This window comes from Diuraphis noxia, unplaced genomic scaffold (genome assembly GCF_037042655.1).
Source record: "Diuraphis noxia isolate RWA-SAM2 unplaced genomic scaffold, SU_Dnox_SAM2 contig0003, whole genome shotgun sequence".
In the NCBI taxonomy this organism is placed as follows: domain Eukaryota; kingdom Metazoa; phylum Arthropoda; class Insecta; order Hemiptera; family Aphididae; genus Diuraphis; species Diuraphis noxia.
This window is the reverse complement of record NW_028301713.1, coordinates 23,833,923-23,861,391: the sequence shown is the minus strand read 5'-3', so window position 1 is coordinate 23,861,391 and position 27,469 is coordinate 23,833,923. Positions and strand designations below refer to the sequence as shown.

The 27,469-nt window shown below is 29.9% G+C and overlaps 3 protein-coding genes across 5 annotated transcripts; 2 read left to right on the top strand and 1 right to left on the bottom strand.

The window, feature by feature from the left end:
• The first annotated feature begins 1,005 nt into the window (after positions 1 to 1,005).
• LOC149057076 (cyclin-dependent kinase 9-like) lies at positions 1,006 to 19,195 on the top strand. Its single transcript, XM_089223523.1, has 8 exons — positions 1,006 to 1,248; positions 2,103 to 2,312; positions 2,753 to 2,837; positions 16,723 to 16,813; positions 16,882 to 17,048; positions 17,141 to 17,259; positions 18,454 to 18,724; positions 18,793 to 19,195. Exons 2-8 carry the CDS (start codon positions 2,155 to 2,157, stop codon positions 19,108 to 19,110), a joined length of 1,209 nt encoding a protein of 402 aa, XP_089079649.1. The 5' UTR covers positions 1,006 to 1,248; positions 2,103 to 2,154; the 3' UTR covers positions 19,111 to 19,195.
• Positions 3,790 to 9,168, top strand: LOC149057078 (uncharacterized). 2 transcript variants are annotated; one of them, XM_089224092.1, is made up of 9 exons: positions 3,790 to 4,121; positions 4,250 to 4,342; positions 5,100 to 7,331; positions 7,392 to 7,502; positions 7,558 to 7,868; positions 7,931 to 8,063; positions 8,123 to 8,299; positions 8,455 to 8,559; positions 8,616 to 9,168. In XM_089224092.1, the coding sequence occupies exons 1-9, from the start codon at positions 3,962 to 3,964 to the stop codon at positions 9,095 to 9,097; spliced, it is 3,804 nt and encodes a 1,267-aa protein (XP_089080218.1). In that variant the 5' UTR covers positions 3,790 to 3,961; the 3' UTR covers positions 9,098 to 9,168. The 2 variants fall into 2 exon arrangements, with proteins under 2 accessions (XP_089080218.1, XP_089080219.1); XM_089224093.1 differs by having other exon boundaries at positions 8,609 to 8,819.
• Positions 10,425 to 15,801, bottom strand: LOC149057077 (uncharacterized). 2 transcript variants are annotated; one of them, XM_089224099.1, is made up of 9 exons: positions 15,470 to 15,801; positions 15,249 to 15,341; positions 12,260 to 14,491; positions 12,089 to 12,199; positions 11,723 to 12,033; positions 11,528 to 11,660; positions 11,292 to 11,468; positions 11,034 to 11,138; positions 10,425 to 10,977 (listed from the first exon to the last, which is right to left on the bottom strand). In XM_089224099.1, exons 1-9 carry the CDS (start codon positions 15,627 to 15,629, stop codon positions 10,496 to 10,498), a joined length of 3,804 nt encoding a protein of 1,267 aa, XP_089080225.1. In that variant the 5' UTR covers positions 15,630 to 15,801; the 3' UTR covers positions 10,425 to 10,495. The 2 variants fall into 2 exon arrangements, with proteins under 2 accessions (XP_089080225.1, XP_089080226.1); XM_089224100.1 differs by having other exon boundaries at positions 10,774 to 10,984.
• Positions 19,196 to 27,469: the final 8,274 nt, after the last annotated feature.

Below are 27,469 nucleotides of genomic sequence, written 5' to 3'. Positions count from 1 at the left end.
TTTTTAAATCTTAGATTTAAATAAATAAATTTATATGAATTTCTAACTATTGAACATTTTAAACTTTGACCAGTAAAGTTAGTTATACACTAACTATAAATTCACTTTCTCACCAGAAAAGCTATTGAAGGTAGTACTATAAGTTGAAAATCGCATTATTTCGACAACTTATCTTTTACACAGACACAAAAAAATAAAATAATAAAACACACATCGTTGTAAAATCAATATGTATACATCCATTGCTCAGCTCAAAATTCAAAAAATCAAACTTTTGTTTTTTTCTTTATTAAATCGAATATTAAAATAAAGGTTTTTCATTAAAATCTTCACTATTCCAACTATTTATAGTTGAAACTTTTGCTGACCGCCCTTGCATAAATGGAAATATTTGTTAATAACATAAACTGATATTTCTTTCAATTTTATTGATACTTATAAGTTAATAAATATCAAGATGAAAATTGAAATCAGTCATATCCTACAATTTAATTCGTTTTCCATATAACTTTTATGGTAGATATTGATATGTGTCAGCAGAACTGCAGAAGCATGATAATAATATATGAACTTTGGCAATTGAAACGATCGATTATTGATTATGATTGTCAATTCAAAGTTAGTTTTTTAGGATTTAAAAAATTCTAAATACTTTAACATATGTTATAGTTTCAACTATTATATATATTTGTAAATGACATAGAATTTATTATCAGTTAGATAGTACACAGTTCATATTTTTATTACATCAAATTATTTTTATAATTTTATAATATAATTTTCGTGATTTTTACGTATTCAGTCAAAATTAAAATTTGAATGCTTGTAAAAAAAATTGTGACTATGTATTTCTTTTATTTTTCAACTGCTATTGTAAAAATATTTTAGGATGCTTGTATTAAATTTTCAAATCTTATGTCTAAAAAGAAAAACTTAAAGAATTTCTATCCAATTTCTAACCTAACTTACGATGTCCGTTTACCACAAATGGTAGGAGAGGGGGTATGGCGCACGGCCCACGAGGATCACCAGTTTTCGGTTGCAACGCATTAATGGAAGTAGAATCATGGAAAAATAAATTTATGAAACAAGTTGGCTTACCTGTTTGTTCCACTGATCGCTTCAATTGTTGTATCCGCTTGATGTGATGGGAATGACGCAGTAGAATTCCGCCATTGAACATTGCTCGAGTGTAAGGCCGACCCACATTAAAAACGTGAACATCCATTGAAATCAACAAATATCAAGGTAAGAGTTTAATGTTTAATTTCTCAAATCCATTAATTAATCAATATTTAAAAATAATTCTATCCTCATACTACCTAAAAAAAGTATTTACAATTCTATCGCTAGTAGTTACTTACTAATTCTTTGACAATCATAATCGTTCGTAGTGTTCTTCTGTCCGGGTCAATTGTAATGTTAATATCACGCACAAAATATGTCCGGATTTAGGGAAACATTAATCTGGTTTCGAAACGAGCATTTTCTACAAAGACCTACCTCATCCGGACAGGCGTTGTGCTTTCCACAAATCAACGCCAGGAGTCATGTGACATTGGCGTCGTAGCCGAGTGACTTTCTCATAGTAATTTCCGTCTTAAAATACGTATTTCATAGCATCGGCTTCTCTCTGGTCTGTGGAATTCTTTTTCATAAATGTCTCATAAAAATAATAAGTTTTTCAAACAAACTGCAGCAGTAATATAGTGACCCGTTTTTACACTCAGACAAATACATTTTGAACATAATCTACAGTAGCCATATTAATATAACTCATAATTCTGACTACATTCCTATTTGTTTGTTAATAAATGATAATTTGTTATGTGATGAAATGATTAAACCATTAAAAGTGTAATTTAGATATAATTAAATAGACATTGTTAATTGGTAGCATTTGGTTCTACTTTGTGGTGTATACAATATACTAGGGTAACATTGTTACCGCTTTATAACCGTGAAATCAGGTGACAATCACAGTGACAAATTATCAAGCAACTATAGCGGTCAGTCAATCTAAATTATTCAGACTCTCATATTTTATATGTATGTTCCCTCTGGCTATCAAAGTATTGCTAATGGATTATTTTAATAACTAGGTTATATTCTTTTGGCCCATACGTTTCACCAGAAGACTTCAAGACGACTACTATGACGAATTTTACACCGGCGAAAACAACAACGCCCGACCAGCTGCAGATGGACTTGGCCCGTGAGAGGGAGAAATACTTGGAGGAGTTTAATTTCTCGTTTTGTGAAGATGCCAACAAGTTTGAAAAACTGGCAAAGATTGGTCAAGGCACATTTGGGTATTTAATAATAATATTATGTTATTGATGTTATTAAATCTACAATATGATAGGAAGATCAGGAAAGACTAGGAAAAGCTAATAAGAGTTAAGATTGTATCGTTCTAAAACAAATACTTTTACGTCCCAAAAATTCAAAACAATGCACTATAATATTTTAAACAAACCAAAACAAATTTTGCAGTCCAGCAATCATAGTTGCGCATATATAGTGTATTAGTCACATTGGTTACTTACAAACATAAAATATTGCAAAACAATATTTTTGAAAATAGACATTTTAGGTACCTAATATAGTACATATATATCATATTTTCAAAACCCTGATATTTTAGTTTTTTTTTTTTTTTTAAAGTAGTTTTATTCATTAACTGTTATTCAACTGATTAATTATAACTTATAATAAGTATTTTATTATTATTATTATTACTACTTTTTAGTGAAGTGTTCAAAGCAAGAGATAAGAAAGATCCTAAATTGATAGTGGCTATGAAAAGAATTCGAATGGAAAATGAAAAAGAAGGAGTAAGTTAATACATTTTTATAATTTTATAGTTAAAAGCTTTAGGGGATAAGCACCCATGTATCAATAGATCCTTAACATTTACTTTTAATATTGTAAACGCTAATTGCGTCTACGGTAATCACTCTAAAATTTAAATGTAGAGTGCTAATTGATATTTATTTTTTTACAAGGAAAATAATTGAGGAATCATGTTTTTGTTTAATGTGCGCTGGAACATATTATGTAATAGCACGTCAGTAGTATGTTTTGGGGCATTCTGGAGCTCCTCCCCCTTAAATTTTACATGTAAAAGCATAGGCTCCTCTGTATAGGCAATTCGTAGTACATGCTCCTCCCAAGCTCCTCCGAAACCGACAATAATTAAGCAATATAGGCAACCCGCAACATACATAAATTCATCACACGCCGCCAGATCCTACACGTGACCAACACATATTTTACCCCTTCCCACATTACTTCCCCTTTTATTTCCCCTTATGAAATTTTTTTTAAATATAATATTCTGGTATACTATTATATTGATCCTTTGTGGTATTTTACGTATGAAAATATACACGATACCATATAGGAGACATTAGTCCACAATGACACCACCGCCACCACCGCCGCCACCACCATTGTTCGTTCATGCCACACACACACACACACACACACACACACAAATTCGCACATAGTTACAAGTACACACATTCCATTCTATCCATACCACCCTTTCTCACGCCTTTACCTCATTAACCGTCTACACACCTATAGAGACATATCTGAGTATTGTCGATGATTACCAGACAAAAAGTAGTGCATTAAGTAAAACGAAGCCAGTCCGTGTATTACCGTCTATGTGTATTGTTGTGTTTTGTCGTCTGAGTTCTAAAGTGTTTTTAAGTGTATTCAAATATTTTACAAATATTATAAAAATGTAATTATTTATTTTTCTTAAGCAAACGCCGTAGTTCATTTTTCCACCACTAGTTTGATATTAGCTCATGCGTCAATAATTCGCTTAGATAAAACTATTTCACACTGTTATTTAAAGTACAAGATATTTGTCTATAATTCATTACATATCTATTCGTTGAAGAGTCAAGTCGTGTATAGTATTCTTCATTCCTAATCATACCTAATCATGTTCTCGTGTAGTGTATGTGATAAAACATTTACATTGATTAAAAATCTACACAGACATGCCAAGTTGCATGATGTACCTAATAAAATTTCGTGCAGTATATGCTCAGAAATATTCACACGGAGAGATAACCTCATCAGACATAGGAAAGAAAAACATCGTAAGTATTTAACAATTTAATATATTTGTAAACAAGACGACTAAGTGTATCTTAGTAAAACTTAGTTTCATTACACTATCTAAATATAATATTATTTTAAATTATTTAACTATTAATATCATTTCTAGGCTCAAGCATTGTAATTCAACAAGAACCAACCATAACCAAGCGAGAAATTCAAGATTTCTTTAAACCAGCTGAACATATTTACGATTATAATGGTAAATATATCATTCATATGTTTATTCACCTCCTATGATATAACAATAATATAAATATATATATATATAATAAAATAATATTATGAACATCTCTCATATATACATATTTACCTACTAGTACTATTATTTCATAGTGTACAATAGTACGTATATATCTAAAATAATCTGATAATATTTCAAATAAACATATTTAAAGTTATAATTAGTTATTACTATTATTACGAACGCCAGCATGTGTAGGTATTACTGCTATAACCGAGAGCTCTATATCATTTTTGTTTTTGCTTTTACATATATAATTTATTTTTTATTTTTTATTTTTTATTTGAATTAAGCCTCGGCAACTATGGCCATTGGCAACAATGGGTTTAACTCTAAAATATTTACATGGTATAAGTTACATATTATATACTATTTATAAGGTTGGACTTAGTAATAAAGGTTATTATTTGTCGTATATTGTCTGGGTGAAGGGCTTCTGACAGGATGTTTGAGATGCCTGCATAATATATTTATATTACATATACATGTATGTAATACTATAGCTTCACAACTATCTCCTTTTATTAATATATATTTTTAAAAATCGTATTTTCTATAATATGTTAAACATATCACTAAAATTTTTTAAATTCCTAATTTTTCTTTATAAAATTTTACTGAAAAAAAAAAAATTTATTTATAGCCATTTTATCTTTACACACATATTTTCTATAATGTTTATCAATACAATAGTAAATTATTTATTTTATTTCAGTTCCTTCGGCTTCAAATCGCAATGATCTTAAGCGTGTACATGAGGAAAATTCGAACGAAGCAGTAAATGCTAAAAAAACACGCATGACTATCGTTAAAACCCCCGGTTTTGTTAAGACTGGTTCATCGCTCTCTAATAAAATCATTTGGTATTATAAGAAAAATACAGATAATTTGAACAACTTCAGCGCATTTTTAGTATCATCGAAAAAAGACTTAATTCAATTACTTAAATCATCGTCGACAAAACATCCAATTAAATTCAACCTGAAACTGGAAGCAACGTACAGCCGGCCAAACGTAGAGAATTCAGCTGAGAACCGTGCGTTTAAAACTTCAGCTAAAGAAATGTTTATGAATACGGATATTGAGTCAATAGTAGAACAAGCGTTCGCAAAATTATTGACCGAAGAAGATGTTTATACATCTAAAGGAAGTGGATTTACTTTGGAAGCCATAGACGGCTTGTTATTAGGTGTATATAAATATACACCTATGGGTGGCTCATCGTTCATTCCGTTACCAAATTACATTAAGAATAAAAAAGCTGTTATCAATCCACAAAACTCAGACCAACAGTGCTTCAAGTGGGCAATCTTATCAAGATACGTTTCGGGTAAGGCCAAAAATCAAGTGGCTGAAAATTATACATCGCTCGAGGACAAATATAATTTTTCTGGTTTATCATTCCCAACATCTGTGAGAGAAATAAAAACATTTGAAAATAATAACCTGAACACGTCTGTCAATGTATTTGGATTAAAAAAAGAAAATAATAAAATACATATTATTTATCCACTTAAAGTTGTAGATGAAGAAAAAAAAGATCATTTCGATCTCTTACTAATTACCAACGGAGATAAAAGCCACTACACATATATATCAAATTTCTCACGACTAATACGCTCACAGAAAACTGCTCATCATGATAGTATCATTTTTTGCAAACGGTGCTTCACATCATTTGACACTCGACCCCGGAAAAATACGCTATGCGGACAAGCAGCACTTGATCAGCATAAATTGATATGCGGGTCGCATAAACCTATCCTACCTCAGATGCCTGAGCCCGGTTCAATGTTGGAGTTTAGTGCATGGAACAAAACACAACGCCACCCCATAGTTATATATGCTGACTTCGAGGCGCTTCTCGTTAAATGTAACGAGAAAAAAGGAAAAAATACAACTGTAATTCAAAATCACGAGCCTATGAGTTATGGTTTTTTCATAAAGGCAGATGATCACATACCGAAAGAACTGCTTGAAGAATTTGAAATACCAACATCGCCAGTTATATACCGCGGAAGTAATCAAAATAAAGAGGTAGCAAAACATTTTGTACAAAGTATTGTGGAAACAGCAGAAAAAATATACAAACTGCTCAAAACCAACACACCAATTATAATGACACCGGAACAGCGATGCATACATGAATTATGTAAAGCATGTAATTTATGTAAAAAGGAATTTTCCAAAGAAAACCATAAAGTAGCTGATCATTGCCATCTATCGGGAAAATTTAGACAAAGTTTATGTAATTCATGTAATCTCAAGCTTCAACAACCAAATTTTGTACCGGTTTTCTTTCACAATTTAACCAACTATGATGCACACTTTTTGGTAACTGAGCTTGGATATGATACAAACACAATTTCTGTAATACCAAACAGCGAGGAGAAATTTATTTCGTTTTCGAAATATATCAACAACTCCTTCACAATCCGCTTTATAGATACATTTAGATTTATGTCCTCCAGTTTATCAAATTTAGCCAACAATTTAATAACACCAGACTTGGAGAAGTTCAGAGAGACGAGAAAACATTTTCCAATCGAAGACATGCCACTCGTTACTCGTAAAGGTGTTTACCCTTATGAGTATACGGATGGCTGGAGCAAACTGAAGGAAACACATCTGCCGAAGAAAACAGATTTTTACAGTACATTAACAGAAGAACACATTAAGGATGAGGAATATAAATTTGCAAAGACTGTTTGGAACCATTTCAACTGTCATACGCTTGGAGAGTATTCAGATCTGTATCTTAAAATCGACATCATGCTGTTAGCTGATGTGTTCGAGAACTTCCGAGACCTTTGTTTGACAACTTATAGCCTGGACCCGGCGTTCTACTATACTTGTCCAGGCTTTTCTTTTGATGCGATGTTGAAACATACTTCAATGAAGCTCGAACTACTTCATGACTATGATATGTTGCTGATGATCGAAAAAGGTAATGATATAATATTTTATAATATAATGTTATTATTTAATAATATATGATTTATTTTAGGTATACGTGGTGGTCTCACGCAAGCAAGTATGAGATACGCCAAAGCGAACCACAAAAAGACTCCAGATTATGACCAGGCAAATCCAAAATCATGGTTGATATACCAAGACTGTAAGTTTTTTGTAATTTTAATTTATTCAGTTAAATATATTTTTCTTAATTTAAGGCAATAACTTATATGGATGGGCCATGTCACAATACATGCCATACGGTGGGTTCAAATGGGTTGAACCAACACTCGACAAACTGAACAATTTGACTGATACTTCACCCATAGGAAGGATATACGAGGTGGATATATCCTATCCGCGAGAATTACATGATAAACACAACGACTTGCCTTTTCTACCACAGAACGGTATACCTACTGGTTCAAAAGTGAAAAAACTAATGGCAACATTAGAGTCCAAGAAAAATTATATTGTTCACTACCGTAATCTACAGCAAGCTATTAAAAACGGCCTTAAAGTAGATAAAGTAAGCGTTTATTTTACAACAATTCTGCGATGAAGATATTTTTAACATTATAATATTTAAAGGTACATAGAGTCATTGAGTTTAATCAGTCGGAATGGTTGGCTGATTACATCAACCTGAACACTGAGTTACGCAAGAAGGCAACAAATGATTTCGAGAAAGATTTTTTTAAATTAATGAACAATGCAGTATTTGGTATGTTATTATAAATGATCATTTTTCATTTTTCATAACATTTTCTTATGATTTTCCAGGCAAGACGATGGAAAATGTACGCCAACGTATAAAAATTAAGTTAGTATCCAGTGAAAAGTGTTTGCAGAAACTTATAAATAAGTCAACGTTTAAGCACTGTACAACTTATAACGAGAATCTAGCAGCTGTATCGCTAGAGAATAAGGAAATTAAATTTGATAAGCCAATATATATAGGTAACTATTACACACACACACACACACACACAAACACACACACACACACACACACACACACACACACACACACACACACACACACACACACACACCACAAATATTATATTTTAATGTTATTAATTCCAAATTAATTGATTATTTGTTTATTATAGGTTTTGCGGTACTTGAAATAAGTAAAACTCTTATGTATGAGTATCATTACGATGTCATGCAAAAACATTATGGTAAAAAAATAGAACTCATGTATACAGATACAGGTAAATATTTTAAAACCCACTTTATTTTCTTATACTGACTAACATTAAGTTTTTAGATTCACTGGTGTACCATATTATTACGGACGACTTTTACCAGGACTTGGCAAATAACGTCAATTTGCTAGAACGGATGGACACAGCAAATCTCCCGAAAGACCATCCGTGTTACATTGCCGAGAGGAAAAAGATCCCAGGTTTGTTTTCCGACGAGACGGATGGACTCGTTATGACAGAGTTTTGTGCGTTACGGGCAAAATCATACGCATATATTCTACAAGGCAAGGAGAAGATCAAAGCCAAGGGAATCCGTGGGCACGTGGTCAAGAATTACATGACATTCGATGACCATAAGAAGTGCCTGTTTGATGACAGTGATTTAGACGTTTACCATCAAAATGTCTCCATACGTTCATTCAAACACCAGCTCAAGACCATTAAATCCAACAAATTAACTTATAATAACTATGATGATAAGAGGATTATACTCGAAGACAATATACATACCTACGCTCATGGGCATTATAAATTTGTTTGTTAATTGTATTCATAAAAAATATGTATATATGCAGTTTATTTTATAGTAATAAAAGTCTTATATCTTATTTCAAATCTTGTTATTATTTATATTTCCTTTATAGATTCATTTGTTTACATTTGAATCAACTTACATTGCAAAGATACATAATAGGGTAGAAATTTGAGAGTATGTCACATGTACACGCTTAAGATCATTGCGATTTGAAGCCGAAGGAACTGAAATAAAATAAATAATTTACTATTATAATGCTAAAAATTATAGAAATATGTGTGTAAAGATAAATTGTTGTTATAAATATAAACGTTTTTTTAATAAAAGTATCTGAAGAAAAATTAGGAATTTAAAAATTTTTAGTGATATGTTTAACATATTATAGAAAATACGATTTTTAAAAATATATATTAATAAAAGGAGATAGTTGTGAAGCTATAGTATTACATACATGTATATGTAGTGTGTATATATTATGCAAAAGCAAAAACAAAAATGATATAGAGGTCTCAGATATAGCAATAATATACATTATTCTTTTGTGTAATATATACACACTACATATACATGTATGTAATACTAGAAAATACGATTTTTAAAAATATATATTAATAAAAGGAGATAGTTGTGAAGCTATAGTATTACATACATGTATATGTAGTGTGTATATATTACACAAAAGAATAATGTATATTATTGCTATATCTGAGACCTCTATATCATTTTTGTTTTTGCTTTTGCATAATATATACACACTACATATACATGTATGTAATACTATAGCTTCACAACTATCTCCTTTTATTAATATATATTTTTAAAAATCGTATTTTCTAGTATTACATACATGTATATGTAGTGTGTATATATTACACAAAAGAATAATGTATATTATTGCTATATCTGAGACCTCTATATCATTTTTGTTTTTGCTTTTGCATAATATATACACACTACATATACATGTATGTAATACTATAGCTTCACAACTATCTCCTTTTATTAATATATATTTTTAAAAATCGTATTTTCTATAATATGTTAAACATATCACTAAAAATTTTTAAATTCCTAATTTTTCTTCAGATACTTTTATTAAAAAAACGTTTATATTTATAACAACAATTTATCTTTACACACATATTTCTATAATTTTTAGCATTATAATAGTAAATTATTTATTTTATTTCAGTTCCTTCGGCTTCAAATCGCAATGATCTTAAGCGTGTACATGTGACATACTCTCAAATTTCTACCCTATTATGTATCTTTGCAATGTAAGTTGATTCAAATGTAAACAAATGAATCTATAAAGGAAATATAAATAATAACAAGATTTGAAATAAGATATAAGACTTTTATTACTATAAAATAAACTGCATATATACATATTTTTTATGAATACAATTAACAAACAAATTTATAATGCCCATGAGCGTAGGTATGTATATTGTCTTCGAGTATAATCCTCTTATCATCATAGTTATTATAAGTTAATTTGTTGGATTTAATGGTCTTGAGCTGGTGTTTGAATGAACGTATGGAGACATTTTGATGGTAAACGTCTAAATCACTGTCATCAAACAGGCACTTCTTATGGTCATCGAATGTCATGTAATTCTTGACCACGTGCCCACGGATTCCCTTGGCTTTGATCTTCTCCTTGCCTTGTAGAATATATGCGTATGATTTTGCCCGTAACGCACAAAACTCTGTCATAACGAGTCCATCCGTCTCGTCGGAAAACAAACCTGGGATCTTTTTCCTCTCGGCAATGTAACACGGATGGTCTTTCGGGAGATTTGCTGTGTCCATCCGTTCTAGCAAATTGACGTTATTTGCCAAGTCCTGGTAAAAGTCGTCCGTAATAATATGGTACACCAGTGAATCTAAAAACTTAATGTTAGTCAGTATAAGAAAATAAAGTGGGTTTTAAAATATTTACCTGTATCTGTATACATGAGTTCTATTTTTTTACCATAATGTTTTTGCATGACATCGTAATGATACTCATACATAAGAGTTTTACTTATTTCAAGTACCGCAAAACCTATAATAAACAAATAATCAATTAATTTGGAATTAATAACATTAAAATATAATATTTGTGGTGTGTGTGTGTGTGTGTGTGTGTGTGTGTGTGTGTGTGTGTGTGTGTGTGTGTGTGTGTTTGTGTGTGTGTGTGTGTGTGTGTAATAGTTACCTATATATATTGGCTTATCAAATTTAATTTCCTTATTCTCTAGCGATACAGCTGCTAGATTCTCGTTATAAGTTGTACAGTGCTTAAACGTTGACTTATTTATAAGTTTCTGCAAACACTTTTCACTGGATACTAACTTAATTTTTATACGTTGGCGTACATTTTCCATCGTCTTGCCTGGAAAATCATAAGAAAATGTTATGAAAAATGAAAAATGATCATTTATAATAACATACCAAATACTGCATTGTTCATTAATTTAAAAAAATCTTTCTCGAAATCATTTGTTGCCTTCTTGCGTAACTCAGTGTTCAGGTTGATGTAATCAGCCAACCATTCCGACTGATTAAACTCAATGACTCTATGTACCTTTAAATATTATAATGTTAAAAATATCTTCATCGCAGAATTGTTGTAAAATAAACGCTTACTTTATCTACTTTAAGGCCGTTTTTAATAGCTTGCTGTAGATTACGGTAGTGAACAATATAATTTTTCTTGGACTCTAATGTTGCCATTAGTTTTTTCACTTTTGAACCAGTAGGTATACCGTTCTGTGGTAGAAAAGGCAAGTCGTTGTGTTTATCATGTAATTCTCGCGGATAGGATATATCCACCTCGTATATCCTTCCTATGGGTGAAGTATCAGTCAAATTGTTCAGTTTGTCGAGTGTTGGTTCAACCCATTTGAACCCACCGTATGGCATGTATTGTGACATGGCCCATCCATATAAGTTATTGCCTTAAATTAAGAAAAATATATTTAACTGAATAAATTAAAATTACAAAAAACTTACAGTCTTGGTATATCAACCATGATTTTGGATTTGCCTGGTCATAATCTGGAGTCTTTTTGTGGTTCGCTTTGGCGTATCTCATACTTGCTTGCGTGAGACCACCACGTATACCTAAAATAAATCATATATTATTAAATAATAACATTATATTATAAAATATTATATCATTACCTTTTTCGATCATCAGCAACATATCATAGTCATGAAGTAGTTCGAGCTTCATTGAAGTATGTTTCAACATCGCATCAAAAGAAAAGCCTGGACAAGTATAGTAGAACGCCGGGTCCAGGCTATAAGTTGTCAAACAAAGGTCTCGGAAGTTCTCGAACACATCAGCTAACAGCATGATGTCGATTTTAAGATACAGATCTGAATACTCTCCAAGCGTATGACAGTTGAAATGGTTCCAAACAGTCTTTGCAAATTTATATTCCTCATCCTTAATGTGTTCTTCTGTTAATGTACTGTAAAAATCTGTTTTCTTCGGCAGATGTGTTTCCTTCAGTTTGCTCCAGCCATCCGTATACTCATAAGGGTAAACACCTTTACGAGTAACGAGTGGCATGTCTTCGATTGGAAAATGTTTTCTCGTCTCTCTGAACTTCTCCAAGTCTGGTGTTATTAAATTGTTGGCTAAATTTGATAAACTGGAGGACATAAATCTAAATGTATCTATAAAGCGGATTGTGAAGGAGTTGTTGATATATTTCGAAAACGAAATAAATTTCTCCTCGCTGTTTGGTATTACAGAAATTGTGTTTGTATCATATCCAAGCTCAGTTACCAAAAAGTGTGCATCATAGTTGGTTAAATTGTGAAAGAAAACCGGTACAAAATTTGGTTGTTGAAGCTTGAGATTACATGAATTACATAAACTTTGTCTAAATTTTCCCGATAGATGGCAATGATCAGCTACTTTATGGTTTTCTTTGGAAAATTCCTTTTTACATAAATTACATGCTTTACATAATTCATGTATGCATCGCTGTTCCGGTGTCATTATAATTGGTGTGTTGGTTTTGAGCAGTTTGTATATTTTTTCTGCTGTTTCCACAATACTTTGTACAAAATGTTTTGCTACCTCTTTATTTTGATTACTTCCGCGGTATATAACTGGCGATGTTGGTATTTCAAATTCTTCAAGCAGTTCTTTCGGTATGTGATCATCTGCCTTTATGAAAAAACCATAACTCATAGGCTCGTGATTTTGAATTACAGTTGTATTTTTTCCTTTTTTCTCGTTACATTTAACGAGAAGCGCCTCGAAGTCAGCATATATAACTATGGGGTGGCGTTGTGTTTTGTTCCATGCACTAAACTCCAACATTGAACCGGGCTCAGGCATCTGAGGTAGGATAGGTTTATGCGACCCGCATATCAATTTATGCTGATCAAGTGCTGCTTGTCCGCATAGCGTATTTTTCCGGGGTCGAGTGTCAAATGATGTGAAGCACCGTTTGCAAAAAATGATACTATCATGATGAGCAGTTTTCTGTGAGCGTATTAGTCGTGAGAAATTTGATATATATGTGTAGTGGCTTTTATCTCCGTTGGTAATTAGTAAGAGATCGAAATGATCTTTTTTTTCTTCATCTACAACTTTAAGTGGATAAATAATATGTATTTTATTATTTTCTTTTTTTAATCCAAATACATTGACAGACGTGTTCAGGTTATTATTTTCAAATGTTTTTATTTCTCTCACAGATGTTGGGAATGATAAACCAGAAAAATTATATTTGTCCTCGAGCGATGTATAATTTTCAGCCACTTGATTTTTGGCCTTACCCGAAACGTATCTTGATAAGATTGCCCACTTGAAGCACTGTTGGTCTGAGTTTTGTGGATTGATAACAGCTTTTTTATTCTTAATGTAATTTGGTAACGGAATGAACGATGAGCCACCCATAGGTGTATATTTATATACACCTAATAACAAGCCGTCTATGGCTTCCAAAGTAAATCCACTTCCTTTAGATGTATAAACATCTTCTTCGGTCAATAATTTTGCGAACGCTTGTTCTACTATTGACTCAATATCCGTATTCATAAACATTTCTTTAGCTGAAGTTTTAAACGCACGGTTCTCAGCTGAATTCTCTACGTTTGGCCGGCTGTACGTTGCTTCCAGTTTCAGGTTGAATTTAATTGGATGTTTTGTCGACGATGATTTAAGTAATTGAATTAAGTCTTTTTTCGATGATACTAAAAATGCGCTGAAGTTGTTCAAATTATCTGTATTTTTCTTATAATACCAAATGATTTTATTAGAGAGCGATGAACCAGTCTTAACAAAACCGGGGGTTTTAACGATAGTCATGCGTGTTTTTTTAGCATTTACTGCTTCGTTCGAATTTTCCTCATGTACACGCTTAAGATCATTGCGATTTGAAGCCGAAGGAACTGAAATAAAATAAATAATTTACTATTGTATTGATAAACATTATAGAAAATATGTGTGTAAAGATAAAATGGCTATAAATAAATTTTTTTTTTTTCAGTAAAATTTTATAAAGAAAAATTAGGAATTTAAAAAATTTTAGTGATATGTTTAACATATTATAGAAAATACGATTTTTAAAAATATATATTAATAAAAGGAGATAGTTGTGAAGCTATAGTATTACATACATGTATATGTAATATAAATATATTATGCAGGCATCTCAAACATCCTGTCAGAAGCCCTTCACCCAGACAATATACGACAAATAATAACCTTTATTACTAAGTCCAACCTTATAAATAGTATATAATATGTAACTTATACCATGTAAATATTTTAGAGTTAAACCCATTGTTGCCAATGGCCATAGTTGCCGAGGCTTAATTCAAATAAAAAATAAAAAATAAAAAATAAATTATATATGTAAAAGCAAAAACAAAAATGATATAGAGCTCTCGGTTATAGCAGTAATACCTACACATGCTGGCGTTCGTAATAATAGTAATAACTAATTATAACTTTAAATATGTTTATTTGAAATATTATCAGATTATTTTAGATATATACGTACTATTGTACACTATGAAATAATAGTACTAGTAGGTAAATATGTATATATGAGAGATGTTCATAATATTATTTTATTATATATATATATATTTATATTATTGTTATATCATAGGAGGTGAATAAACATATGAATGATATATTTACCATTATAATCGTAAATATGTTCAGCTGGTTTAAAGAAATCTTGAATTTCTCGCTTGGTTATGGTTGGTTCTTGTTGAATTACAATGCTTGAGCCTAGAAATGATATTAATAGTTAAATAATTTAAAATAATATTATATTTAGATAGTGTAATGAAACTAAGTTTTACTAAGATACACTTAGTCGTCTTGTTTACAAATATATTAAATTGTTAAATACTTACGATGTTTTTCTTTCCTATGTCTGATGAGGTTATCTCTCCGTGTGAATATTTCTGAGCATATACTGCACGAAATTTTATTAGGTACATCATGCAACTTGGCATGTCTGTGTAGATTTTTAATCAATGTAAATGTTTTATCACATACACTACACGAGAACATGATTAGGTATGATTAGGAATGAAGAATACTATACACGACTTGACTCTTCAACGAATAGATATGTAATGAATTATAGACAAATATCTTGTACTTTAAATAACAGTGTGAAATAGTTTTATCTAAGCGAATTATTGACGCATGAGCTAATATCAAACTAGTGGTGGAAAAATGAACTACGGCGTTTGCTTAAGAAAAATAAATAATTACATTTTTATAATATTTGTAAAATATTTGAATACACTTAAAAACACTTTAGAACTCAGACGACAAAACACAACAATACACATAGACGGTAATACACGGACTGGCTTCGTTTTACTTAATGCACTACTTTTTGTCTGGTAATCATCGACAATACTCAGATATGTCTCTATAGGTGTGTAGACGGTTAATGAGGTAAAGGCGTGAGAAAGGGTGGTATGGATAGAATGGAATGTGTGTACTTGTAACTATGTGCGAATTTGTGTGTGTGTGTGTGTGTGTGTGTGTGTGGCATGAACGAACAATGGTGGTGGCGGCGGTGGTGGCGGTGGTGTCATTGTGGACTAATGTCTCCTATATGGTATCGTGTGTATTTTCATACGTAAAATACCACAAAGGATCAATATAATAGTATACCAGAATATTATATTTAAAAAAAATTTCATAAGGGGAAATAAAAGGGGAAGTAATGTGGGAAGGGGTAAAATATGTGTTGGTCACGTGTAGGATCTGGCGGCGTGTGATGAATTTATGTATGTTGCGGGTTGCCTATATTGCTTAATTATTGTCGGTTTCGGAGGAGCTTGGGAGGAGCATGTACTACGAATTGCCTATACAGAGGAGCCTATGCTTTTACATGTAAAATTTAAGGGGGAGGAGCTCCAGAATGCCCCAAAACATACTACTCACGTCATATTTTTTTAGAAGCTTAATGAATTGTGAAGACTGATTATTAATACACATTTATTTTTTTTTAAAGAATTGTGTTTCTATATGCTAATATACAAGTGTTACACAAATATATAAAAAATATATAATAAATATACCCATTGAATATAATTGTTTATATTACTATTAATTTTTATATAACATTTTTTTTTATCAATCTTAGTTTCCGATTACTGCTCTAAGAGAAATTCGAATATTACAAAAATTAAAACACGATAATATAGTAAGCCTTTTGGAAATCTGTCAAACTAAAGGTAATTATAATTTAAACATCAACATTTTATTTTTCTGTTATATTAATATCACATTTAATGTTGTATAGCCACTCGGGATAATAATTATCGTTCAACATTTTATTTGGTGTTTGAATTCTGTGAACATGATTTGGCTGGCTTGCTGTCAAATACTAAGGTGAAGTTCAGTCTTGGAGAGATTAAGCAAGTAGTCCAACAAATGTTCAATGGTCTCTTCTACATACACAGCAACAAAGTATATAATATTATACCTAATAAAAATAATGATATTTTTAGAACTGTGTACATTTGTGAAAATCGAAACTTATGTTATGTTTTATGTATCAGATATTACATCGCGACATCAAAACAGCAAATATATTGATCACAAAAACTGGGAAAGTAAAATTAGCTGATTTTGGTCTGGCCAGAGCTTTCAGTACTCAGAAAATTGGACAACCAAATAAGTAATATCATGTTTATTTAATTAACACAACAAAAAAAAAAAAAAAAAATTTAAAATGTATGAAATAATTTGTTTAACATTTCTATTTACCATGCTAAATATATTTTTATCGTCGTTCCCCCGAAATCTTGGTCTATCATCGCTTTATGTATCACCCAACTATAAAGTATATGGTCTAGTTGTCTACTAATAATTCGTGTTCTACAATAGATAAAATGCTCACATTGGTATTTCATACTATTTTTTATCTTTATATTTCCTAGTTCATATCAACCATTAAAGCAAGACTATCAATTAAAGGTAAAGAAAATGTGTATTATGAATGAAAACTTATTTGAGAGGTACATGGCAGCCTTAAATAAAAGTGGTAAAATTTTTAATTTCTTCATAAGAGATGAGAAAATTTGTAGATAGGTTTAATTAATTACAGTTTTAGATAGAGTGCATACGTATTTTGTTCATAACTTGTTTATACATTTTTCATTTTTTATTCACTGAAAATCTTTATTTTCTACTTTTTATAAAATGTAGATATTTTTATATACATTGCTGTAATTTCTTTATATGGTAGTCAGAAGTGGTAGTCTACGTTCATTGATATATATAATAATTTTTTTTCGGTATAGAGCATATTGAAAGATATAGCCTTTTTCCAGCATATTCAATGAATTCTATAGATTCATTATTATTATTTTTTAAATTGCTTCATTTGCATATTATACCATAAGTTGCTAAAATAATAACATTTTGGTATAACTGAGTAAAAAAAAAATTAATTAATTAAAATTCATATATATATATTATTTTGAAATGATCATGCTATGTTTAATTTTATGTAGTTTTATTTGTTTTTAAAATATTATAAATTAGCTATTATCATTTGCTGTTAGGTAATCAGATTTTGATATAATCAAGTGAACTCACATACTTATTATGCCACATACAACAATGGTAATGTAAGAGTAATGCTGAACCTATATAGATATTAAATAAAATAATTCTATTATTCAATTAAATTATATAAATACCGGTACTTAAAACAAATTAACATAACATTTTACACGATCTACTAAAATAAGTTTTTTTTCAGTTTAATAATTAATGCATAATGGTAATAAAATATTTTAAAAATATAAACCATTTAATCTATAACATTTAATGTTAATACCACATAATAATTATATAAATATTTTAGATATACTAATCGAGTTGTTACATTATGGTATCGACCTCCCGAGTTGCTGCTTGGCGATCGTAACTATGGTCCGCCTGTAGACTTATGGGGAGCTGGATGTATTATGGCTGAAATGTGGACTCGTTGTCCAATTATGCAGGGTAATTCTGAGCAACAACAGTTAATTTTGATATCAAAACTATGTGGTTCAATAACACCAGAAGTCTGGCCTAAAGTTAAATCTTTAGAACTGTACAATCGAATTGAATTATTGAAAAGACAAGATCGAAAGGTTATTATTCAAATTTACCTACCAATTAGGTTTTGTTTTTAATGCTTAACTAACTATTTGATTTGTAGGTGAAGGAACGATTAATGCCCTATGTTCGTGATTCATTGGGTTGTGATCTATTGGATAAACTCTTGGTATTAGATCCAGCTAAAAGATTTGATGCCGATTCAGCTTTAAACCACAACTTCTTCTGGACAGATCCTATGCCATGTGATCTATCTAACATGTTGTCTCAACAAACACAAAGTAATTTTGAATATTTTGCTCCACGCAGATTCAATAATCACCAATCTTCTGCAATGCGACCAGAATCGACTGTTCCAATTCAAGGGACGTCTGCATCTGCTACTTCAAGTTTTAATGAAGGTGATTTCACTCGCAAGTGAATATGGGTTATGCGGTCACTCATAACTATAATACTTTTATCATTTATATTATTTGTATGGATTATTCAGTTAACCAATCATAATTGTTCACACTAAAACAAGTTTATTAAATATTTACATAATTAACAAATTACTATGTATCATGAATATTCTTAAAATTTCTAAATAAAATTATTTTTAACTCTAAATTAGATTTTCTTTTTTCGTTTTAAAACGATAGTGTACAAAATTATTTGTACAGTTATTATAAAAACGAATTTTAGGTTTATACTATAGGAACATTTCGCATCCGTGCATCAAAAACTTACATAACTGTATTTCATATAGTGCAATATTACATGTCATATGGTTATATGATCAGTTTGTAATAAATGCTGTATTTTTTGGTGATTAAATACCTAAATATAATCTATTCGAATCTTTTATAAGCTATTTACAGTTTGAATTAATGATGTATTGAAAATAGAACTTAAACAGTCCGTCATCCAGAATCGATTACTTTCATCCCGGTTGCATTCTTATTTTTCTATTCAGAAACCACTTTTTTGTACATGGAAGTAATTATCTTTGTCTAATATTTACACATCCCTCAGAGTTCCCAACTTCTTCTATTTTAATTTCTTTAATACATTAATGACATACTTTCATTAATTCAATGATGCTACTATTCACTGATAATTTAAACATTTCCCAATTTTTTTTAGATGCAAAGCAGAATTTTTTTCTCATTACATTTTGGCATAGTTTAAATGTCAACGATTCTTTAACAACCTCTTTTTTGGTAGGGAATTGAATCTATTTGGTACTTCAAGAGGTTAGGTTAGGTGTCAAGCTTTTCTGCCTAACAAATAAATTTTTATCGATATTAATTACAAAAAAACTAATAATGATTGAAAATTGCAAATACCTGTGAATAGTTCAACTTAAGTCAAAAATGTTTGAAAATTACATGGTGGATAGAATAAATTTATATAAACATTCGGTGAAAATTTCATTTATCTATAGTCATTTGTGTTAAAGTTACATCAAAAACCAAAATCGATTTTGTCGAAAACTTATTGTGCCTAAAATTTCCCGTTTTCCCTTAATTTTTAGTTTGTTTTTCTCGATTATTTAGAAAAGTATTAAGAATTTTTTTACTTTTAACTCCCCATAATACCAACTAGATACACTTTCTGATCGAACAAGGTACTGAAGTCAAAAATCAAAGCACTTTTACTGCCCCAAAACGTGATGACAGACACAAAAAAAAAATAATAATAAAAACACACATCATGGTGAAATCAATACATTCATCGCTCCGCTCAGAATCTAAAAATTCTCAATACTTTTTAAAAGCGTAAGAAAAAACAAAAACAATTAAGAAAAAAATGTGTAATTTGTTATTCTTTTTAGTTTACTAAACATAACTTTCTTACCACGGAGTTTGATGCGGTGTACCAACAAAGTCAGTGTTGATGTTTTTTTTCATTAACGACTTCCGTTAATTAAAACATTTTCCTGGGTCTTGAATATTTATTTGTTCCTACATATCATTTTAATACATTTTAATATTAGCCTATACCGTATACAACATAATAATGTACTTTAATAGTCTCAAGTATCCACGAATTATATTTGACTTCAGACTTTTTATATAAATAATAGATATAATAATAATAAATTTAAATATAATTTGGTTTATTATAGGGTTGCTATTGATTTTAAAATTCAGTATGGATGAATAAGAAATTATCAATTCGTTATTAGATTAGATACCAATTTTAAAAAATTGTTTCACATTTACAAAGCAATAAATGCGATGAAATATTATGATCACTACGGCTACGCTGGGTATTAAAGGACCTTAACACTAAAAAAATAAGTATATCTTAAAAATGAATATAGGGTTAAGTGAAATAAAAACAGATTTACCGTTAAAATATATTTACAACTATTATTTAGCCTGTGTAATTATTTGAAAATATGCGTGACATCATAATTTCATCGCCGCCGATTACTTTGTACACAGGGTTGGGCAAGATACACAAAAAGCAGTATCGAGATACTAGATATGAGATACTTTGCTTTGAAGTGTCGCGATACAAGATACTCGATACTTGAAATATATTCATGATATGCCGATATTACAAAAATATTCTCAAATATTCTCTAACGTGTTAAATATTCTTTAACCCATAAAATAAGCTTTTTTATGCAAAATAAATTTTTTCCTATGAATTCTGTGTTTCATGAATCGTAAAAATTTCTCACACCCATTTAATTGCATAGACTAGAAACAAATATGTAAAATCATAAAAATCCGACCTCTACTTATAAGTCAGCTAATATACTTAAGTTATTGATATAAACATTTTTAATGATACAAAGTTCAAATATTATGTATCTATCGTTACACGTAATTTACAATGATAAGTTCATTAAATGGTCCAATTCAAAATTAAACATAAATATTTATTTGTACGGCCATCAACTATTTTAGGACTGTTAGTTGTCCAGCGTGTTATTATCGTGCAACTATATTTATACACGTTTGTAGATATTAGACGCTAACAGATTTTAGTGGTACCAATAGTTTTTATTATTTAGTTATACTTTATATAAAAAAAAATATAACAATTTTCAGTTGTATAGTCATTTAAACAATCGACGAATTAAACACAAATTTTTAATCATATAGATATAATATCATTTCGTATTTTAACGTACAATAAAGTGCACGAGGATCAGCTAGTTATTATTATATTTCACCTTTAAAAAAATGTACAATTTCATTTATTCCTTATGCATTTTGTGTATGCCAATCAATGTTATGACAAGCAACAAAATGGCGGCCTTCTCCATGCGAGCTTCACTGATAACAATTTAAATAATATAAGAGTACCTTATCTAGGTAGTATAAAGGTGAGTGGTACGGTTTAAGATATACAGGTTAGATAAATCTATACGTATGCGGTCCGAAAGTGTTATGATTAGGTTAGGTTAGTATTCATCAATACATATTTTCACAACATCTATAACGCTCTAGTAGTAGATAGGACTTATAATATCATTGATTTTAAATAGTAAACTTATAATTTAGATTTATGTAAGCACATTTATACTATTTTATACGCAACCTTTTTTTTATTTAACTCCCCGATGTTTTGTTACTCACCATAAACTGTAGTACTGTATTCTGTAACGAGTGCAACAATCAAATAATGCCTCGTATATGTTGTGTGGTTGGATGTCAAACTGTATATAAATTCAACGAAGAAAAAGTGTCAACTTTTTCTTTCCCAAAAAATTAAGAGATGCAAAATAATATCGATCTCAGCTATGTAAGAAAATATTATAGACTATTTACTCAAATTGTACTTACGCTTGTAGTTATTGCCAATTATCGTATTGTAGTAATACTATAAAAATAAATAATTCTCAATATATACAATATATAGTAGTATATTAGTATATATAGATTTTACAAAATTTTTAGAATATTTTGGGTTCTTAAATTACTTTTATAGGAATGTAATACTTTTAATAAGTATTCTAAACAGTAATTAAGAATAATTTTGGGGAAAGTATGTTAAAAGTATTTTCAATAACACCCAAGACGGCAAGTAAATGTCCATATACCTGTGTAATAGAATTTATCGGCTCATCCGAGTTGGGTTCCGAGTACTAGGGGTTACTCGCAGGTATTATACTAGTTGGGTCCCAGATTTTTAAAGTTACTATACTAGTTGGGTCCCGGATTTTTATAGGTACAATACTAGATGGGTCCCAAATTTTTTTAGGTACTCGACTAGTTCCTGAATATTTTATGGTAAGTACTACACTATACTAAAATTTTCATTCTCATTTTGGCAGACTGTCTATGATCAATTTAACCACAGGTATGGTTAAAAAATTTTTTTACAGTTTTTTTTTTTAAATATTAAAATATATAATAAAAAAATTACAGGAATAATCAATCGATTTGATTTTGTAAAATTAATATCGTATACATTCTTAAAAACACACATGTGATTTTTCAAAAAATATTATTTTATTTGTATTTATATTATATAATTATTTTAACATTTTTAATATTTTTTCACTTACACTTATATAGGTATATTTATATTATATAATATGTATTGTCATACTTGGTTTTTAACATTTTTAATATTTTTAGCAACACAAAAGTGATTTTGTGAAGTTGATTTTTTATAAAATATTAATAACTTATATTATAATGGAAAAGCAACAAAAAAAAAAAAAAAAAAAAACTGTAAAAAACATACTAAACTATACCTGTGCTCTAAATAGATTATTGACAGTCCTAAGTCTGTTAAAATGGAAAGGAAAATGTTAATTATAGTGTAGTACTTACCAAAAAATATTCAAGAACTAATGTTGTAGCTAAAATAATTCAGGACCGAACTAGTGTAGTAGGTACCTATAAAAATCCGAGACCCAACTAGTATAGTACCTACAAAAATCTGGGACCCAACTAGTGTAGTACCTAAAATAATTCGTGACCCAACTAGTGTAGCAATTTTAAATTTGAGACCCAACTCGGATGCAGCTGAATATACATATAACATATAAATAATGTACATCAATGACATATTTTGTTAAAATATTTGTATACACATAACACGAATACATTGTTATGATATTATAATTAATCAATAGGTACTTATATTATAATTAAGAGGACGTTTCACCCGCATGTGTTGTCTCCGTCTTACAAGTGCGTAACATTGCAAAAACTGTTTCGCGCGGGAATGAACCGAGCAAGATACAGTTATAACTAAGAAACGAAATTTTCACCACGTAAAAAGGAGAATTTTTCTGTGCAATATAGTTTTTATTTTTTCGATATCACTTATACAAAAAAAAATTCTTATTGTTTTATAATACATTAATTTTGTGTTTTTTAAGCATGAATAACTTTTTTTGTAGTTCTGATATCGAAAAAATAAAAACCCTATTGCACAGACAAAATTCTCCTCTTTATGCGGTGAAAATTTCGTTTCTTAGTTATACCTATATCTTTCTCGGTCCTTTCCCGCGCGAAACAGTTTTTGCAATGTTACGCACTTGTAAGACGGAGACAACACATGCGGGTGAAACGTCCTCTTAAGAATAAAATAATAATTGCTAATCGCTATTTATTATAAATCACGTAGTTCTTTAATTAATAATTATTATTGATTGTTCTTTATTAATTATTTGCTAATTGCTTTTCATCGTTTGTGCTGTGTATTTGTTCGTAGCCCATTCGGCTCCTGTTTCTCTAATCGGCTCCCGTTTTACAAAAAGGTCAATTCCCAAACGGCTCCCATCCAAAAAGGTCTAACGAACAAGTAAATTCCTAAACGGCTCCGGTTTTTTATACACCACAAATTCCTTCCCACTTTATACAGACTTAGGACTGTCTCAAAAGAGGTGTGGTTAAAAATGTCTTGGTGTACACTATGTAAATTATTAAAATTATATAAAAAAAAGCGTATAGTATAATATTTAATTTTTAATTTTTAACGTTAAAAAAATATTTAAAAAATGTAAAAAATGTATAAATAAAAATATTTAAAAAAATCATATTATATCGGGTAAATTTGTTAAGCACAATTTTTTTATATAGTCTATGCGTGATATTTTATTAGATGAAAATTCGCAAATGATTTTTTCGGCGAACTCTTGCTTTTTTTCGATCTTGGTGTATTAAAATAACTTCGAGCTTTAATTTGAATTTCAGATTGTATATTGATTAGTATATGTGTGTATATACTGTACAACAACAGAAATACAAGGAGCGTAATAACATCAACGGTATTGTGTATGCTGTTTTGGAAGACAGGCGTGCATATATCTAATAATTATTGTAGAGTTTACAATTATACATTTATACCTATTTGAATATTTTTTTTTGGACGGGAGCCGTTTCGGAACCGACCTGTTCATTATACCTTTTTGGACAGGAGCCGTTTGGGATCCGACGGTGTATTTATCCGGCAAAACATAATAAAGCAAACCCACGTATATTAACCATGATTTGTGCCTTGTGGTAGGTACTACTCGAGGTTTATCCAGCGCGACGGTAGTGGCGCGAAGCTAAGTAAAAAAAAAAAGCGAAGCCGTCACTACTGTAGTATAGTACATTACACGAGCCAGAGTTTGACCATTGAATGTGTGTAAATTTGCCCGTTTTCTTTAGTCAGGGCTACAGACCTAATGAATGAACGGATTTGTCTGTTTGTAGTATCAATAGATCGGGCATGATTTGTAGATTATACCTTTGTCATTTTTGAAAAAAATTGGTTGTCTAATGTAAAATAGCAGTGACAACTAGCAGCTATTGCTATTGCTAAAAAACAGCTGATGATATGATAGTATCGCATATTTTCAATTTCCTATTTTATTAGCAGCTGCCAGCTAATATCTAATGCTATAGCCGTTACAAACAGTAATACCAAATAAGCTATAAGATGAATAAATTTAAATTTTAAATTTACTATTGCTATTATCTGCTCTAGGCCTTGTAGGCGAGCAGCAAAGGATTTTACCTGGGTTTTGATGGTGTTGAGTATCTTGTCTTCAAAAATAACAAGTTAATGAGTAAAATTAAACTGAGTTAGATACCTAAGTTATAACTTTATAAGATAATGATTATTAAAAATACTTTTAACTCAGCAAATTTAAAGATAATATGGAGACAATTATTAACTTGACTAAGTTAAAAAAATAAAGTTTATTTAATTTAACTATCATCTATTCACCTGGATCACACATACTAATGGTGATTGCAGCGTAACTTTAAATTTTACTAAATTAAGATTTAACACAAATATTTCATTAGAAATACATCCTACTAATACAATTTATATGCATAGCTGTACTTAAATAATTGTATACAGCGTCATTAAAACAAAATATTAAGTTTATTTTAAATATTATGTGTGAGTTACAACTAGTTAAACCCTAGGTAAAGATTATATGCATTAAAACTAGTCAAATAATATAATATAATATAGAGAATAAAAAGATGTATTATATGAAGAAAAAAAAATAATAATGATAAAATGATGTATTGAAATATTGAATGAAAAAAAATTATTATGATAAAATTATGTATTATATGTTTTATTTCCATACGTATATTAAACATAGTACAAAATGCAAACAATACCACGCAATTATTAGACAAGAATTAACATGTTCACTCAAATACAAACTCTTATGCTTAAAACACAATTCATTTAATAAAATGAGCACATTCTACCCCAGTACATCATCGTAGAATATTGCATTGTCTGTGGTAAACGCTGGCACATGTGTTTACTGTCTAGTTCTTCTGTTTAATAATGTGTGTGTAAAGTGGTTAATTATTTCAACATGAATCGTAAGACAAGTGATATTTGGTCTCATTTCACAGTGATAGAAAACACAACATTTGCAAAATGCAATATTTGTAAAAAAAAATATTCTTTTAAGACTAGTATAACTAATTTAAAAACGCATTATTCTATTAGTTGTCGGATACAAATAAATACAGCAAAACAGGTACGTTTATTTTACAATTTTTAAATAAAGAATAGTAAGTAAAGTATAGTAAGGTAAACTCACTAAATTATTAAATAAAAGTTTTTTTTTCTGTAGTCGAACGAAGAAATCGTTGACGATCCAGGTCAAACTTCTAGTGATCAGTTTCCCACATCTTCTTTAAATATACCAAACACAACTCCAACCACACTCGTTCAAAATCCAACTGCATCAACATCTCATGAAATTCCAACTCCATCAACGTCCATTCAAAGTCCAATAGTTAATATCCGTAAAAGAAAACAAACTAACATTTTAGAATATGTACCTAGAAAAATGACATTTGACACACAAAAGAAAATTGATGATGCCCTTATAAAAATTATAACAAACGATTTTCAACCTTTTAAGATAGTTGATGACAAAGGCTTCAGACATTTCGTTATTCTGTTAAATCCTTCATATAAGATTCCGAATCGACATACATTGTCTAAAGTACATATACCAGAATTGTATCAAAAATGTTTAAATTAAACGAAGGAAATGATACAAGCTGAAGCTGAATGTGTTTACATTACGACTGATTGCTGGAGATCCAGGAGTAATATGGGTTATATCGCTATTACATTTCATTTTATTGACAAAAATTTCAGTCTGAAATCTGTTTTGAATGGTTGCCGTGAATTTTCTGAAAGCCACACAGGTTTAAATTTAAGCATAAAAATAAAAATGACATTAGAAGAATGGGATTTAGAAGAAAAAAATTTGTTTTGCAGTATCAGATAACGCAAACAATAAAAAAAGTGCTTTATCCAAACTTGAGTTAAAACATTTTGGATGCTTT